Source organism: Macaca thibetana, chromosome 9, assembly GCF_024542745.1.
Source record: "Macaca thibetana thibetana isolate TM-01 chromosome 9, ASM2454274v1, whole genome shotgun sequence".
Taxonomy (NCBI): domain Eukaryota; kingdom Metazoa; phylum Chordata; class Mammalia; order Primates; family Cercopithecidae; genus Macaca; species Macaca thibetana.
In genome coordinates, this window is record NC_065586.1 from 122221150 (window position 1) to 122237580 (window position 16431).

General features: G+C 45.5%; 1 protein-coding gene across 1 annotated transcript in view; it reads right to left on the reverse strand.

The window, feature by feature from the left end:
- ADAM12 (ADAM metallopeptidase domain 12) overlaps positions 1-16431 on the reverse strand; it is a 377462-nt gene that overhangs the window by 141828 nt on the left and 219203 nt on the right. The window contains exon 4 of the mRNA XM_050803714.1: positions 1806-1884. Coding sequence (XP_050659671.1) covers positions 1806-1884 — 79 coding nt within the window. The remainder of the gene's footprint in view (positions 1-1805; positions 1885-16431) is intronic.

The following is a 16431-nucleotide window of genomic DNA, read 5'->3' on the forward strand; positions in this document are numbered from 1 at the left end:
TTTTCTCAAGACTCATGTCTTTCCTCAATTCAGGGACAGGCTCATCACATTCTGATTAAACACGGCTTGCTTCCTGTGTGTGTTTTAAAATTTTATGTGTTTTCATTGTGGAATTTCTATTAGACCCATTCTATTCTTTTAATTTTTCTTCTTTGATTTTTCTATTATCTCTTATGTTCTCAGAGGTCCTAATTCTTGTTTCTCTTGTCTACTGATGCTTGTGTACAATGTCTTTTTGCATTGTGTGGCTTATAATTTTGATTTGGAGCTCATCTTTAATATTTTTATTACTTTTTCTTCCATGAGGGTATCTCATGTTATCTGGGTTATAGAAATATTCCTACAGAACTATTTTGGGTTGGCTTAGGCCTGGGCCCATGGGAGTTTCATTGATGTGGGACCAGTTTTGAGGTCAATATCTTGACTGGGAATTCCATTCCTACGCTGGTATTAAAAATTTGGACACAGGCCCAGACTATTCCCAACATCCACACATGAGACTAACTGGGGTTTCAATGTCTTCATTTTTTATGAAATCTTTTTTCAATCCAAGACACCTGGCAAACAATTCTTCCTCCCAGCCCCCATCCCTGGATTGGAAGAGTTCTTTTTGTCTCTTTTTCACAGAGGAAAGCAGCTCTTCTGGGGATCTGGCTTTTGTGGGACTCTCAGTTGTAGGCGGTTACTTCTCTTTTCCCAAACCCAAGCACCAGGCCCTCTTGCTGGGTCTTGAATAGCCCTTTGGGTCTTTGAATAGCCCTTCGGTGAGCCCCAACTCACCAGCCAGGGCTCAGGAACAACATCCCCTCTTTGTTTCTGCCTCTTGGGGATTTGCTGACTTTCTTTTGAGCTTGACCAGGCATTAGCAAAAATTCTTAAATGTTTATATTTTATCCAGGGTTTCCACGTGTTTTCTTTGGGCTGGGAGAGCTATAGCAGCTCATTCCACCAAGTTCCTGGAAGGCTGCAGGTATCAGCTTGTAAGTGCCAAGTGTCAAACAAGTGATAAAGAAAAGTGTTGGCGTCACGCAGAGAAGGGAGGAATCACTGCAGACAGTAATGGCTATTTGACAAGCTTCAATGATAAGGGATAAGGGTAAAGCCTGCCTCTAGCTCATCCTTTTTCAAATAAATACCCACAGCTCTTTAAAACAAGTAACTTTCCTCCTTCCCAGAGGGCAGTGACTCTGCCCTATTCTCTCTGAAACCCCATATTCACATGTGGGACAGATCACAGCGAGTACACAGTAAACATCTGTTAAAGCAACAAATAAAGTGAGCATTTTGTCCAGGACACAGCTAAAAGTTCAAATACCAGGAACACTGCCTAAGAGGTGATAAATGTCATGTTACAGTAACACCCACAGTATAGAATCGTATCCACATTGTGGATACATTCAGAATAGGTTAAGCAGAATCAGTTTTCTTTTAAAGTTCTTTAAGGTGCCTCAGAATTTAATGTAGCCAAGTTCAGTCCAGGCATGGCTGCCTTCCAAGCCATCTCTAACTGGCTAGGTTTTCTAAAAAGGATTTGCTCAAATGAGCATCCATAGTCCTTGGAAGGTGGTTTCAAGGTCAGCCCCGCCATAAAACCATTCCCTCAAGGGCTGTCTGCGCACATACCTGGCCAAGGCTGGTGTTTTGGAGTTACAATGGAATGCCTACCACTAAGGGACACACCAGCACTTCTTGGGGCCTAAGCTAAGAATCTGGGCATGTGAGTTTGCTCCGAACAAAATGGCTACAAAGTTTAAGCACAGATCCAATGGTGTAAGATTATGGTGATCCCAATGTGCCAGAATTACCGTGTAATTTCGAGCGAGGGAGACATCAGTACCATCTTGCAGATAGTGGGTTTCCGTGAAACTGCTGGCAATGAGACCTCTGTGGAAAAATAAAAACACCACAGAAAGATGAGTGCACAATCACATTGATACATTGCTGTGAATGTCTTGGCTACAGGGTAGCAAGATTTTGACCTCCATTTTTTTTTTTTTTTTTTTTTTAAACAGATAATCCAAGGAGGCTCCCATTAGGGCCTTACCAGTTTAGGTTCTCCAGGGAGAATTCAGAGGAGACTCAGACAACAGAGTCAGATAATGCGTCCTTGGAACAATAGCCCACACACTCAATGTGCAACCCTCCCTCTCTCCCTTCCTCCCACTTCATTCCTTCATGCACACACCTGGGTGCACACACTTGCAAATGCACACATGTGTGTACACACATATACTCTTCCATAAATAGTACAGGCAGATATCTAATTTGGGAAAACCTCCCGCCTGGAAGTCACAGCCTCCGTCAACTGGAATCAATGGTTGAGCCTCCCACTGGGAAAATCATTCTGATCCACTGCAGTGCCCCTGCTGGCTCCCCCGCAGGTGAGAGAACCGGCTGACAATATTGAAATGTCACAGAAGAGATTAGAACAGCAATGAAATGTTAAAAGCAGCGATGTATGTATGAGGTGAGGAAAAATGATTCTGCACACCCTGAAATATTGAATTTCTAAGATAAATTGAAAGGAGGAGGAAACCGCCTGTTTATTCTAACTATTAATAAAACTGTATGCAGTCTACCAGAACTTCATTAAAGATTGCAGAGCATGGGTTACTTAGGTTTTAAATTATTTTCCAGTGTCTTACATAACACGCACTATTTTATCCCACTCAACGCAACCACAGGAAGTATTTCTTGTGTAACCGCTGCCAGGTGCTAGCTGCTGGGCTACAAAGACAACTAGGAACAGCCCCACTCTTGATGACACCACGAGCTGGTAGGGTGATGGGTGACACAGAATCCAGTGTGAAGGGAGAGATCACAGAACAGAAACAGAGTCCTTCTGAGGCAGGAGAACAGGGTCTGGAGACAGGGAACATGAGGTCGATTCATGCTGACTTTCTAGAACTAAGTCAAATGGAAACACTTCAGCTATGACAGGAAATATCCTCTCCATTTACATAGGGAGTACAGCAATTAAATGACTTTGTAACTTTACCTCATCCCCTTCATTTACATAGGGTGTACACCAAGTAACCAATGGAAACCTCTAGAGGGTATTTAAACCCCAGAAAATTCTGTAACGGGGCTCTTGAGCACCTATGCTTGGGCCCCCTCACACCCTGTGGAGCGTAATTTCATTTTCAATAAATCTCTGCTTTTGTTTGCTTCATTCTTTCCTTGTTTTGTTTGTGCATTTTGTCCAATTCTTTGTTCAAAACACCAAGAACTTGGACATCTTCCAGCAGTAACACTTCCGGGTGCATGGATGAGCTGTGGGTGGAGCCTCCTGCGGGGAAGGCTTTGCAGAGGGAGCGGACAACTACCCCGCCCTAACGATGGAGCAGGAGTCGGCCGGGCCCAGGAGTGGGTGGAAGGAGAGGGGAACTCCAGGCAGATAATGTCAAGGTCAGGATCTGAAAGGCCTGGAGTCTGGGGAGCTGCGCTGGTGGAAGACACAGAAAGGCTCTAAACAGAATCTGGGTTTTCTGTGTCTGGACAACAGGGAGTCAAGAGTTGCTTTAAATACTGAACTTTGGGGATGGTGAAGGTGCTGCCTGCCCTCTCCTGTCTTCAGAGAACACTCTTCACACCATTTGGTTCTGTGTGGGGGTTGTGGGGGTGGTTCCTCCACACCTGATCCGGAGATGAACACGTGACCCAAGCTAAGCCCATCACAAAGCTTCCCTACAGCACGTTGAGCTGGGATGTCCGGGGAGGAGGTCTTTCTTTGTTCTCAAGGCTCTGAGGATGTGGCCACCACCTCCACCCTGGTCCCTTACTTCAGGAGAATGCTGGTCAGAGAGAACAAAGCTGTCACCCTCAGGCAGGGACAAAAGGCAGGGAGAGGGAGATGGATCTGCTGCCCCGGGGCCTGCTCCTCCTCTCCTCCTCCTCCTAAGTCCCTCTCTTCTGCCTCCGCTGGCTGGAGCTGCGTTTTGCAACCAGAGTCCTGATCAGTATGGCAGGGAAGGAAAAGAAGTGGGAATGATGCAAATGTCAGAGATGAGAAGCACTTTCGTTACACAGTCAGAGTTCCTTAGACCCCCTCCCAGTCAAGTTCAAAACTGAGAGGCAGCTCCTTGTTTTACATGGATTGCAATATATTGAGGATACGCCTGGCTTAAATCAGTTAGACCCTGATGGCAGGTCTCTGCTGCAGTCTACTTAACAGCGAGTGTTTGAGAGAGTATGCGGAAAACATAAAACACAGACGGGCCCTCACACTCACTGGCAAAGGCACGTGGGCCTCCCGAGTGCTGCCCCTCACTCCCCTCAGCAGTGCACATGTCATGCCAGAGAAAGTTGCTTTACTTGGCAGCGTTGGGCTCTCAAACCCCTGTCTTCTAAGCTCACCTCCTCTGAGCTGCCAGAGGGGCTGCCTGGGCAGGCTTATTCACAGGGCACCCCAGCCCTGTCACACGGTCAGGAGCAAAGGAGAGGAAGAGGGGAGGGAGAGCAGGCAAGGCAGTGGGAAGGTGACAGAGCCCTGAAGAGAGGAGTGTGAAGAAGGGGTGGTCCTTGGTCACAGGTAGAGAGCTCCAGGAGGGTGGAGGAGTCTGGCGACCTTGACAATGGAGCTGCAGCAGGTGAGCCCAGGTCAAGGGGACAGGCAAGGTGAACCAATCTTCCACAGCACAGTTCCAAAGGGAAGCAGAGAGGCAGGACGTGAAATCCAGAGATGGGACTTGAGGGGAATAACTGGAGGGATGGGGCGGAGAGGGGACATGGGCGAAGCTGCAGAGGAACAGGCAGAAGGATGCAGAGCACAGAGGGATACACACAACATGGGACAATGTGCAGAGCACGGGGAAATACACACAGCACGGGAGGATGCATGCAGCACGGGGGGAGGCACAGAGCATGGAGGGGGGAGGCACAGAGCATGGAGGAGGGATGCACAGAGCATGGGGCGAGGCACAGGGCATGGAGGGGGGATGCACAGAGCATGGGGGGAGACACAGAGCATGGAGGGGGGATGCACAGAGCACGGAGGAGGCACAGAGCACTGGAGGATGCACACAGCATGGAGGGGGGATGCACGGAGCATCGGGGGAGGCACAGAGCATGTGGGGATGCACAGATCATGGGGGGAGGCACAGAGCATGGAGGGGGGACGCACAGAGCATGGGAGGATGTACAGAGCATGGAGGGGGGATGCACAGAGCACAGGGGGAGGCACAGAGCACGGGGGGATGCACAGAGCATTGGGGGGATGCACAGAGCATTGGGGGGATGCACAGAGCATGGGGGGAGGCACAGAGCATGGGGGGAGGCACAGAGCATGGGGGGAGGCACAGAGCATGGGGGGAGGCACAGAGCATGGAGGGGGGATACACAGGGGGGATGCACAGAGCACGGAGGATGCAGCTAAGGATGCACATAGCCTATTCTCTGTTGAGCAAGAACCCAGAGTGGCCTCAATAGTCTATAGTCTTAAAAAAGGTGCACACTTGACCAGCTTCAAGATTACAGAGAAAGGAAAGGAAGAATTTAATGTAGATTAAGTTATATTAATTATTGCTTATATTATTTACTATGTATTTTTACTTCTATTTATCACATATTTTATTAATATTTTAGCAATTCAGGTCTTAACAATGTTGAAATCTTATTTGAATGAACAAGGTATATAAATACCTAATAGTAAGGGGAGTGATGGGTGCAGACATTTGTAGAACAAAGATACATCATTCGAAGGCTTCTGACCAGGCTTAACTGAAAGCTGGTTTGGACAGATGGCCAAGGAGAACAGTCATTTTACATATGAGGAAGATGGAAAATCCATCAGGAAAGCTGGGAATTAGAGAAAACGAGCTTTCGATAGACAACTCTCAGCAACTGGAGGACAGAGTAATTTTAGGGTTAAACAGCAGTAAAATTAATTAGAAGGTTTTGAAATGTGACTCAGAATAGCAATACAAAGCCCTAAAACTACCCACTGCTCCTCATCGTCATCCAAGTATCATCGGAGCTAAGCAGAAATACCACCACCGTCATGCTTGGAGCTCTGGAGAGTTCTTAAGCCCTGTGTTATGTTTTCTCTTGTCGAAAGAGAGTGGAACAGGGGCTTCTGCTCACAGCCCTGACCATGTCCCACTGCTGCTGAGGCACTAAATGATATGCTTCTTTTTGAGTTTTTCTTATACAGTCTGGAAAAGAAATCTTGATTTATGGATAAGATGCAGTCATACCACTTGTGTATATTATATCTTCTCAAGATATTTCGAAGGCAAGAAAGGGGAAGGGGAAGGGAAAGACAGGAACAGGAGGAAAGCCGGCAAGAGTTCATGCTCAGTGTACAACAGAGTCTCGCAAAATGTAGACAGTGGATGTTACGTGCGCTCACCACACAAATGGTAACTGGGAGGTAATACATTAGTTTATTAGCTAGATTCAACCATCCCCTTCAAAACAACACGGTGTGCCTAACAACAACATGCAATGATGCGTCCATTTAAATAGCTAAATACCTAAATAAACACCAACTACCCCCCTCCAAAAACAAGCCCCAAACTGATGATGGGCTTTCTGTGGAGCAGCCCCAGCGCTATGAGCTGGGAAAAGCAGGCAGCTTCCTTGGTTTCCTATGCAGGGTTTGAATGAGAGATGGAGGGAAGCAATGTGACCTGATATCCGAACACCTTCCCAGCTGTCCCTTCCAGGAATCTGCTTCCGCGGCCAGGACTCCACGTGTCATGCGCTCCACACCCTTGGGAATGAACCCACCCTGCAGGGCTTTGTGTGCCCCTGCTGCCTGCTCTGACTTCCTCAGGTCCTGCTTGGAGATCATGCTGCCCTCCCTGCTAAAGCTCTGTAGTGTCTTCCCGCTGGCCCTGGGATGAAATCCCAACACCTCCCCATGGCCTCTGAGGTGCAACCTCATGCAGCCTACCCTCCCACCACACTCAATTTTTTCCCTCTAGCTCATGCTACTCTAGCCAACACTGGTCTCTGGTTGGTTCTAGAATATTCCAGACCCTCTCCCTCTGAGGGCCATGGCACCTGCTGTGCCCTGTGTCTGGAACATTCTTTACATGGCTTTTCATGTGGCCAGCTCCTTTTACCCTTCTGCTCTTGGTTTCAGTGTTGTCTCCCCAGAGGGTCCTTTCCTGATCTCTTATCTAAAGTGGCCCCATCACCACTATTAGCCCCCATCGCAGTCCTCCTTTGGTTTTCTGTCTGGTATTCCTATTTTGTTTATGCATCTCCTTACTTGTTTATCTCTGCCTTCAAGAATGTGAGCCACAGGAGGCCTCCTTGGTCATCACTGTGTCCCTCACTTCCAGCCCTGCAGAGAGCGTGCACCTCCTCCTGGCTGGAAGCATTAATAGCTGCTAAACACTCACACTGGGCCAGGTGCTGTGCTGAGCCCCTGATATCTCATTTAATCCATATATTATCTGGCCCATGGATACTATTTTTTTATCCCTATTTAAAAGAGGAAACCAAGACACAGCAGGGTCAAGTGACCTGCCCAAGGTCATGCCATCCACGACAGTGTCCAGGTGGTTTTGCTTTAGAACTTGTGCTCTTAACTGCTGTGTGGCACTAGCAGACCTTACAGGTTAGTCAAGCAATATTGACGGAGTGTTTGTTGCAGATGCTGTGCTAAGTGCTGAATACATATGTGTTGAGCAGATGAATACATGAATGAATAAGTGAATTTGAGAAGCATGAGGCAGGCACTGCCCCTTTTGCTTCAGGCTCTCCGCTCCTTCCTGGGTGATACACGTCCCACATCTTTCTCCAGCACCATGACTTGCCAGGGAGTGTGAATCAAACCGAGAAGGCGCTGGATGGAGGTTTTCTAAGATGTGTGTCTAATTTAAAAGGGGCCAGGAGTCAAAGGCCCCTGGAGAGAACTAAGCGGGGGTGGATGGACAATGGCAGTATTGGAAATGTGACAGCAATGGCCTTGGAGCCTGCAGATTTCCCCAAAGAGAAAATCCAATTAGATGGACTCTCTTATGTCAGCAAATGAAAACAGAAGGTGAATGCAGAATTTCATGAGAACATTCTTTTTTTCTGCTTATTAGATTAGCTGATCTAACAAGGTACTCTGTTTCTCGCAATACCAGGAAATAAAATGCATTTTAACTGTGCCAGGAGTTGATTTTGCTATTTGCCATTTGTTGTGGGATGACATGTGACACCTAAATATTCTCTCATTTAAACAATATCTAGCATGCTGCACAATGGGAATAAGATGCTCCGGGAGGCCCCACTGGTGAAGGACACAGACCCAGCGTAGTCAGGGCTCCACGACACAGACATACCCAAAGCACCACAGGAGCCCCAGGAAAGACTTCCAACCCAGAAGTCAGCCTGTGGAGGGGGTGCCCAAAGGAGCCAGGAAAGATGGGGAAGAGTGAGCTGGGCTGGTCGGGGGAAGGTGAAGAGAGGAATGGGAAATGGGGAGGAGAGCATTCCAGCGAGAGGGGACTGCATCCTCAAAGGCATGGGGGTGCAGAAACAGCATGCTAGCGGGCAACGCGCAGAGGGGAGGCGAAATGACGTGGATGCCACGTGGTCAGGGTGCAGGGCCTGAGGCAGGGAGACCCGCTGCTGCTGAGACAGGCAGGTTGGGGACAGAACCTACATGCTGCCCAATGCTGCTGACTTTATCCTGTGCCATGCGGAGCCACCAAACACGGAAGGGACTTCAGCAGACATGAGCTTCAGAGCCACAGGCAGTGACAGCCACACGGATGAGACTTGGAGGGGAAAGAGAAAAAAACAGGCTGCAGGAAGGTTGGCAAAGAGGCTGGTGTGAGCGTCCATACAGAGCACCAGGCCAGGACACGACAGGATGGGAAATTCAGAGGGGCCCAGAATCAGGAACTGCGTGACAGACTGAGGACTCTTCGGTGATGTCAACAGAGATGGGTGACTCATAAATGAGAGAAGAGACATGAGTTCAGTCTTAGCCATGGATATAGTTTGGATACTTGTCCCCGCTCAAATCTCACACTGAACTGTAATCCCCAGTGCTAGAGGTGGGGTCTGGTAGGAGGTGTTTGGATTGTGGGGGCGGATCCTTTATGGCTTGGTGCTATCTTTGTGAGAATGAGTTCTTGCAAGATTGGGTCATTTAAAAGCATGTGGCACCTCTTCCTCCCACCCCTTCCTCTCAGTTTCTCCTGCTTTCCTCAGTTGAGGTACATGCTTCCACTGTACCTTTCACCATGATTGCAAGCTTCCTGAGGCTTCCGCAAAAGCTAAGCAGATAACGATGCTATGCTTCCTGAAAAGCCTGCAGAACCATGAGCCAATGAAACCTTTTCTCTTTATAAATTACCAAGTCTCAGGTATTTCTTCATAGCAGTGCAAGAATGTCCTAATCCGGCCATGCTCAGTGCTGAGAGCTGTTCTCTTCCTTGGACATGTTATGGGAGCAGATGACCCCATGCATCTACAGTTTGGAGATATACGGTGTCCACCCTCATTTAGAGAGGACAAGTAGACTCCCATCCTTTTTGGCTGAATACTGTATTTTCTGATTTCAAAATCTTCGGATATACTGGCTGACAATGGTTATTTAGCATTTGCATGAAAATATTACTATGCAGGTAAAGTTCTTCCTGATAAAATTTCTTGCATTTCTGAGATGATTTGAGTATTGAATCAAAACATGCATGACCTCCAAATTGCTTTCAGATCAATATTGAAATTACCTGACTTTAACTTTACCCTTATCTAATTTAGTCACACAGTTTGAATGAGATGGATTTCATTAAGATGACATATGCTATGTTACACTCTAAAGCATGGGAGAGCTGAAAGAGACTCCCCAACTCCAGGAGTGAAACAGCCTTTCTCTTGTGTTCTGCCAGGATTCTGAAACAAGACTTTCCCTATTCGGCCTTATTTCTTGTGTACTTGTCTTCCTCCCACATTGGGTTGAGCTAAGAGGCAGAAACAACACCTCTAAACCCAGCACAATGCCTAGCATAGAAGAAGGGCTTCGTAAATAAATGAATGAGAAACTGAATATTATCACAGAAAAGCAACCGATCTGGATAGAATGTGTCAAAACTAATTGGATCAATTAAAAATAAAAGAAATATGCTTCAAATTGCTTACACTGATCACACAGGGGATATGGGGTGGGGACAATCTCATTCATTCCTTCATTATTTCAAGAATTCTGAATGTTCTCTGGTCTTCCCGATCAACGCTGACAACACGTTATCAATTTCAGAACTGCTTAAATGAGGGCAACCGGGAACGAAAAGTAAGAGACTGGCATCAATTACTTAGAATATGAAAACACTTATTGATGACATGTCAACTTTTTCCTATTATTTCTTTGAAGACCTTACATATTGTTTGAGGGTTTAATTATTCCGTACAGCATATTCATGCCATGCCAAAGTATCACAAGACAGTTCTTGTTTGTCAGTTAACACCAGCAGGCAGTATAGATACTCTTTGCAATTAAATCATGCCAGGCAATGTAGGCTTCAGAGATTTCTTCCTCCTGGTAGATCCATTTGGTATTAAAACAAAGTATCCAACTGAGTTTTCTGCCGAAGACTTACTTTATCATGTCATCATTCCGCAAATTACAAAATCATCCATACATAAATTTGGGTAATGGATTTCTTTTTTTAGAATGTGGAAATACAGCTACAAATACTTTCATATGTGAGACTAAGGGCCAGAGCTTTAACAAAACATAGCATCCAATAAAGATCATAATTAAAAATCATGATCAGGATTCTCCAAGTTACTAAAATGACATTCTTTAATGAAAACTGTCTATTCCTCAATCAGAGCTAAATAAATATAGAGAAAAGATCCGGAGGGCAAACGGTATGCACCCAGACCGGACCCTGCATCCTCTGAAAACACTCACTCTAGTTTTCAGCAGAAACTCTAGACTGGCTGGGTCTTTATGCTGCTATCATTGGCTTTTCTGGACTATTTTATGAAAAGATCAGAAACCAGTATACTGAGGTATAAAATAAGAGGAGAAAAATGAAAAAGAAGAATCGAAGACATCTGGTATTTCTCACATCTCAACTTTGCCTTTGCAAATATTTATGCTTCTTTTTTATGGTAAAACGTATCACAGCCTGGTAAATAACTCATGGTCTGGGTTCTCGGCTTGGAGAACTAAAGCCAAGCATCGCCGTCACCACCCTCAATGCCTTGCCCTCATCATCTTGCCACCTTCCTCCTGCCCCTGTTCATTGTTTGCCTGCACGTTGTAGGCCTTGCGGCATTCACTTTTTTAAAAGTTTTGGGTTTTTTTTTTGAGACTGAGTCTCTCTCTGTCACCCAGGCTGGAGTGGAGTGGTACGATTCTGGCTCACAGCTCACTGCGACATCCGCCTCCCAAGCTCAAGCAATTCTCCTGCCTCAGTCTCCTGAGTACCTGGGATTACAGGCACACACCACTACGCCTGGCTAATTTTCTGTAGTTTTAGTACAGATGGGGTTTCGCTGTGTTGGCCAGGCTGGTCTTGAACTCCTGACACCTGTCTCAGCCTCCCTAAGTGCTGGGATTAGAAGGGTGAGCCACCGTGCCCAGCCGGGGGCATTCACTTTTAATATGCACTGCCTTACTTTATCTTGAAAGAGACTCTGCAGGGTAAGGACCGTAACTGCCTGTCTGATAAGGAAGAGGAAGCACTCAGAGAGGTTAAGTGACTTGTTCAAAGCCACACAGCTGAGCCCTGGAGACTAAACCCAACTCTTATTTGGCTCCAAAGCCCACCTGCTCCTAACCACTGGTCGACACTGCCTTCCCAGGAAGCAGCATCAGTGTATGGTTCTGACGGTCTGAAAAAAAAGCAGCAAAAATCAAATTCCGTGTTTTTCTGAAATAATTTTTCCTCCATGTTGAAAGAGACACTTGAAAATGGTGCCATGCTATTTCTCTTCACACACAATTCAATTTTGTTACAAAATCCAGATTTATTTTTGGATATAATTTCAGTATTTTGGGATCCTAACTATTTAAACTGTACATCTGTAAGAACAATGGAGCACGCACATTCCATTTTTCTTCTGTTATTCTCCCTTTACTAAAATTTTCAAAATGATCAAAACAACTTTTGTTTTCCCCTGGAATAAAAAGAGCTTCCTTGCCCAGCTCTTTCTCATTTAGTTTCACAAACTATAATAAATAAAACTGTTGATACAGCATTTTGGAAGCTGTAGGGGACAACAAAGTTTCCTGCAAAATAACTTCTTAATATATACCACTTCCATTATAAGTCACAAATACACAGAGTTTTGGGTCAAATCATGTGACACACTGAGACATGATGTTATGATTGTCTTTTGGGACTGTTCAGATGAGCCTATCTGTTCATGAACGAAGAGCTCACCCCTTTGGACTGTTGCAGACTCAGTGGAGGCCTCTATAAGAACAGGAGGACTGACTTGTCAACTGGCTGAAATGTACGAGCAGGTGGAAACTGATGGGCTCCTGCCTTCGCAGCTCTCCAGCTGGCATGAGACTCAGTCTTAAGGCTTTGGGCTGTTTTCTCCCCTTTTTAATAACCAGATACAGTTTTCAAGTCTTGGATGAGGACTTACATACCGTTTCAGGCTTTTTTTTTTTTTTTTTTGAGATGGAGTCTTGTTCTGTCACCAGGCTGGAGTGCAGTGGCATGAGATCTCAGCTCACTGCAACCTCTGCCGCCCGGTTCAAATGATTCTCCTGCCTCAGCCTTCTGAGTAGCTGAGACTACAGGCATGTGCCACCACACCCAGCTAATTTTTGTATTTTTAGTAGAGATGGGGTTTCACCATGTTGGCCAGGATGGTCTTGATCTCTTGACCTTGTGATCCGCTTGCCTCCGCCTCCCAAAGTGCTGGGTTTACAGGCATGAGTCACCGTACCTGGCCTCAGGCTGTTTTTAATGTGTCATGACTGCCTTCCTAGTATGAGAGCTATCAAGTTTCAGTAACACAATTTTAAGAAAAAAATAAAATAAAATAGGGCTTCAGATACAGGGGAAAAGTTGTAAACCCAATAAACAATTACTTCCACTGACAGTAAAGCCCTGCACCCACTTCTTTCAGAATCAATTGCAAGCGTAGATATAGTAGGTCAGCTTACGTTGCATTCTTCAAACGTTTCTACCAACATAGGTAAAACAGTCATTTCTCTTAAACTTCAGAATTTTCCTTCTTCCTTTAAGAAAACAAGAGTTGGCTTTAACAGTAGCAATAGCATCAGTCACTAAGCAGCATCAGTCACTAACGTTCATTTGAGCTCCTCCTAAGCAAAGGCACTTTATGTGTATTTTTAAATTTAACTTTTACAACAATCTTGGCAGGCAGGTACTTACTTGTACATGAGACACTGCAGGCAAAGAGAGGTTAGGCGACTTGGCCGGGGTCACACAGCTAGCACTGTGTAGGCGTTTCGACTTCAGAGCTCTTATTGCTATGCTTATATGACTTCTGTTTCTCCTTACTCTGACTTTTGCCTTTTCTGCCCATATTCCTTTCAAGGGACAACTATACTGAATGTAGCAATCTCTGTCTTTCAAAGCAATGATAAAGAATTTGGAGTGAGTTGGGTGAATCTATTTCCCACTTATTGCCATGGATCAAAACTAAAAGTAACAATGAGGAACTGTATAAATCGGCGTTCTGTTTGCCTCTAGTCTGGAGAATAATCACCTTAGTCATTTTATGTGTATCAGTTGACACTATTCCATGCGTAAAGGTGTGTGAAATATTCAATAATGCAAGTGAACAATCAAACCCATTTATATTTACTCATTAGTGCCACAACTGTCTGCAAATAATCTACAGACCAGAAGCAAAGTGAACCTCAAATTCATTTTCTAATTGCCCTTCTTGTCCTGGACTGCAAGTGGTATTTATTAGCCACTGCTCCTTAAGCATCCACATGGTCTATGATGTGGGAGGACATGTGATAATGGGTGATTCTTTACATCTTTATAATGACACTATGAGTTGGTATGTGGCCATTTTATAGATACAGGAATTGAGGCTCAGAAGTGTTAAGAAATGTGTTCAAGGTCACACACTCTTACAGCGGCAACGGGCTTGGGTCGTTACATGCGAACATATCTTACACCCAGCCCTTGGCCATATGCATGTTGGATAGAAAAGCATACCTTTCTCTCCTCCAGTCCCAGAAAATTCTTGGTTGATTATTTTAAGGAATGTATTTACCTAACTGATTAACTGAACCTCATGTACAAAAAGATTCAAGTGGAGAGAGGCGCCTTTTCAGCTGGGCTAACTGGTGGGGTCTTCCTTACTCACTTCCGAGGCCAGTTCCTGGCTCTGAAAGGCTTTCAGTCAGTATCTGCAGAATGTTTGGCTGATACATTTTCCAGTAATAAAATGTGGACAAGAAGACCAATCTACCTTGAAAATATATCTCTAGCAGCAGTATAGCAACAGTGGTTAAGAACAAATCTCATTCTGTCATTTTCTTCTTTTATGACGTTGAACATGAAATCTGATCTCACGCTGGCGTTTCCTCACCTAAAATGGGAATGATAGCTCCTACCTCACAGGGACACTATACGGGAAGTTAATTTATGCTATAGATGATAAACAGACTGAACCCACATTATGTACTCAGTAAATGGAAGCAATTATTATTATTAATAAGCCCTCTGGCTTCTATTCATCTCATCTACCACTTCTCCAGTCCCAGCCACCACTTCCCCTCCCCTAACCTTCCATAATAGATCAGCCAGACTCCTGTTTTCACTCTTGAAACATTTAGGTCCGTTTTCACACACCAGTCAGCGTGAAGTTCTTAAAACAAAAACGGATCATGTCACTTCTCTGTTTAAAACAGTGCACTCTTCTTACAGAACCCAGAGTAGAATTCCAATTCCTTAGTGCAGGGCTGGATGTGGTGGCTCACGCCTGTAATCCCAGCACTGTGGGAGGCTGAGGTGGGCAGATCACTTGAGGTCAGGAGTTCAAGACCAGCCTGGCCAACGTGGTGAAACCCCATCTCTACTAAAAATACAAAAATTAGCCGGGTGTGGTGGCATGTGCCTGTAGTCCCAGCTACTCGGGAGGTGAAGGGAGGAGATTTGCTTGAACCCGAGAGGCAGAGGTTGCAGTGAGCCGAGATCATGCCACTGCACTTCAGCCTGGCCACAGAGTGAGACCCCGTCTCGGAAACAAAACAAAACAAAACAAAAACCAAAAAGCAAAACACAAATTCCTTAGTGTGGACCAGGCCCACCCCCTCTACCTGCCCAATTCATCCACTTAGGCTCTGTTGCCTCGCTTTGGTTTCCCAAGTCTACCACCCTTCTTATCTTGGTCTGGAACATTCTTCCCACTTTCTCTGCCTGGCCAACTCTTAGTAACCCTCATCCAAAATGACAGCATCTGCAGCAATCTTCCCTGCCTGCCCCTTCCTAACTGGGGTTCTCCTTGTTAGCTGCTCTTGCAACGTCCTGCCCCGTTCCTTGAGCGCATGGTGCCATTTCTCATTTATTTGCTCTGTCATTTGAGGTATGTTTCCCCCATTAGGGCAGAGTCTATCCGGGTCCCTCCCCAGCCCTTACACTAATGTCTGTAACTTAGCAGATGCTCAATAAACACTTGTAGAATGAATGCAATAACTGAGAATGAGAAAAATATGGCAAAAGCACTCATACATAATAGAATCATTATTGACTTGCTGCTATTTTAGGATACGAGGAGTTCTTTCCACTCGAAAAATAAATAAATCAATAAAACCACCAACATCACCAAAACCCACAAAACACTGACTGGTAAGAGACACATTGATCCTTAGAAGTTCTACCACCTAAAATATATCTGGTTTTTAGTTCATCAGGTAGAATAGAAAATATACTTTACAAAATACATCTTCAAATGGCATTTGCTTAACTTCCGGAATTAAAAAAAAAGTTTAGCCAACTTATTTGGAACCATTAAACCAACACCTTTGACTCCTTGGACACACAGCTTTACACTTTAAAAATAAAACGACCTGGTGTGCATGTTCTCTCCTCACACCAGCCGGTATCCAAGAGTCTTCTGGTGCAGACGGGCGTCTTCCACCCGGCCCAAAGCAGGGGGTCCTGCAAGATTTCAGGGCTGATGACCTGGTAAGTGGTTTCACTGAAAGCCGGATGCATTTCAGCCCTGCTTCCTTCACCCACCCAGCTCGGTGAAGAACTTGTATTAACTGGGGCTTTGGGGCAGAAGGGGATTTTCTTGGCCGTGGCGGAAGCCAGCCAGCCAGCCAGCTCCCTGGCAGACTTGCAGACTGGCCAGCTGGACTCTCCTAAAAATTGACCTACATTGAACCAAACTCACAGAATGTGTGTTAGATCAAATTTGTTCCTCTCTGCTTACTCAAACAGGGTCATGCTCTGCAAATTTCCATACCATTGCTGCCAGAAGATAGACACCAGGAGGGATCTGGGGCGGGGAAAAGGACCTTCACTTTCT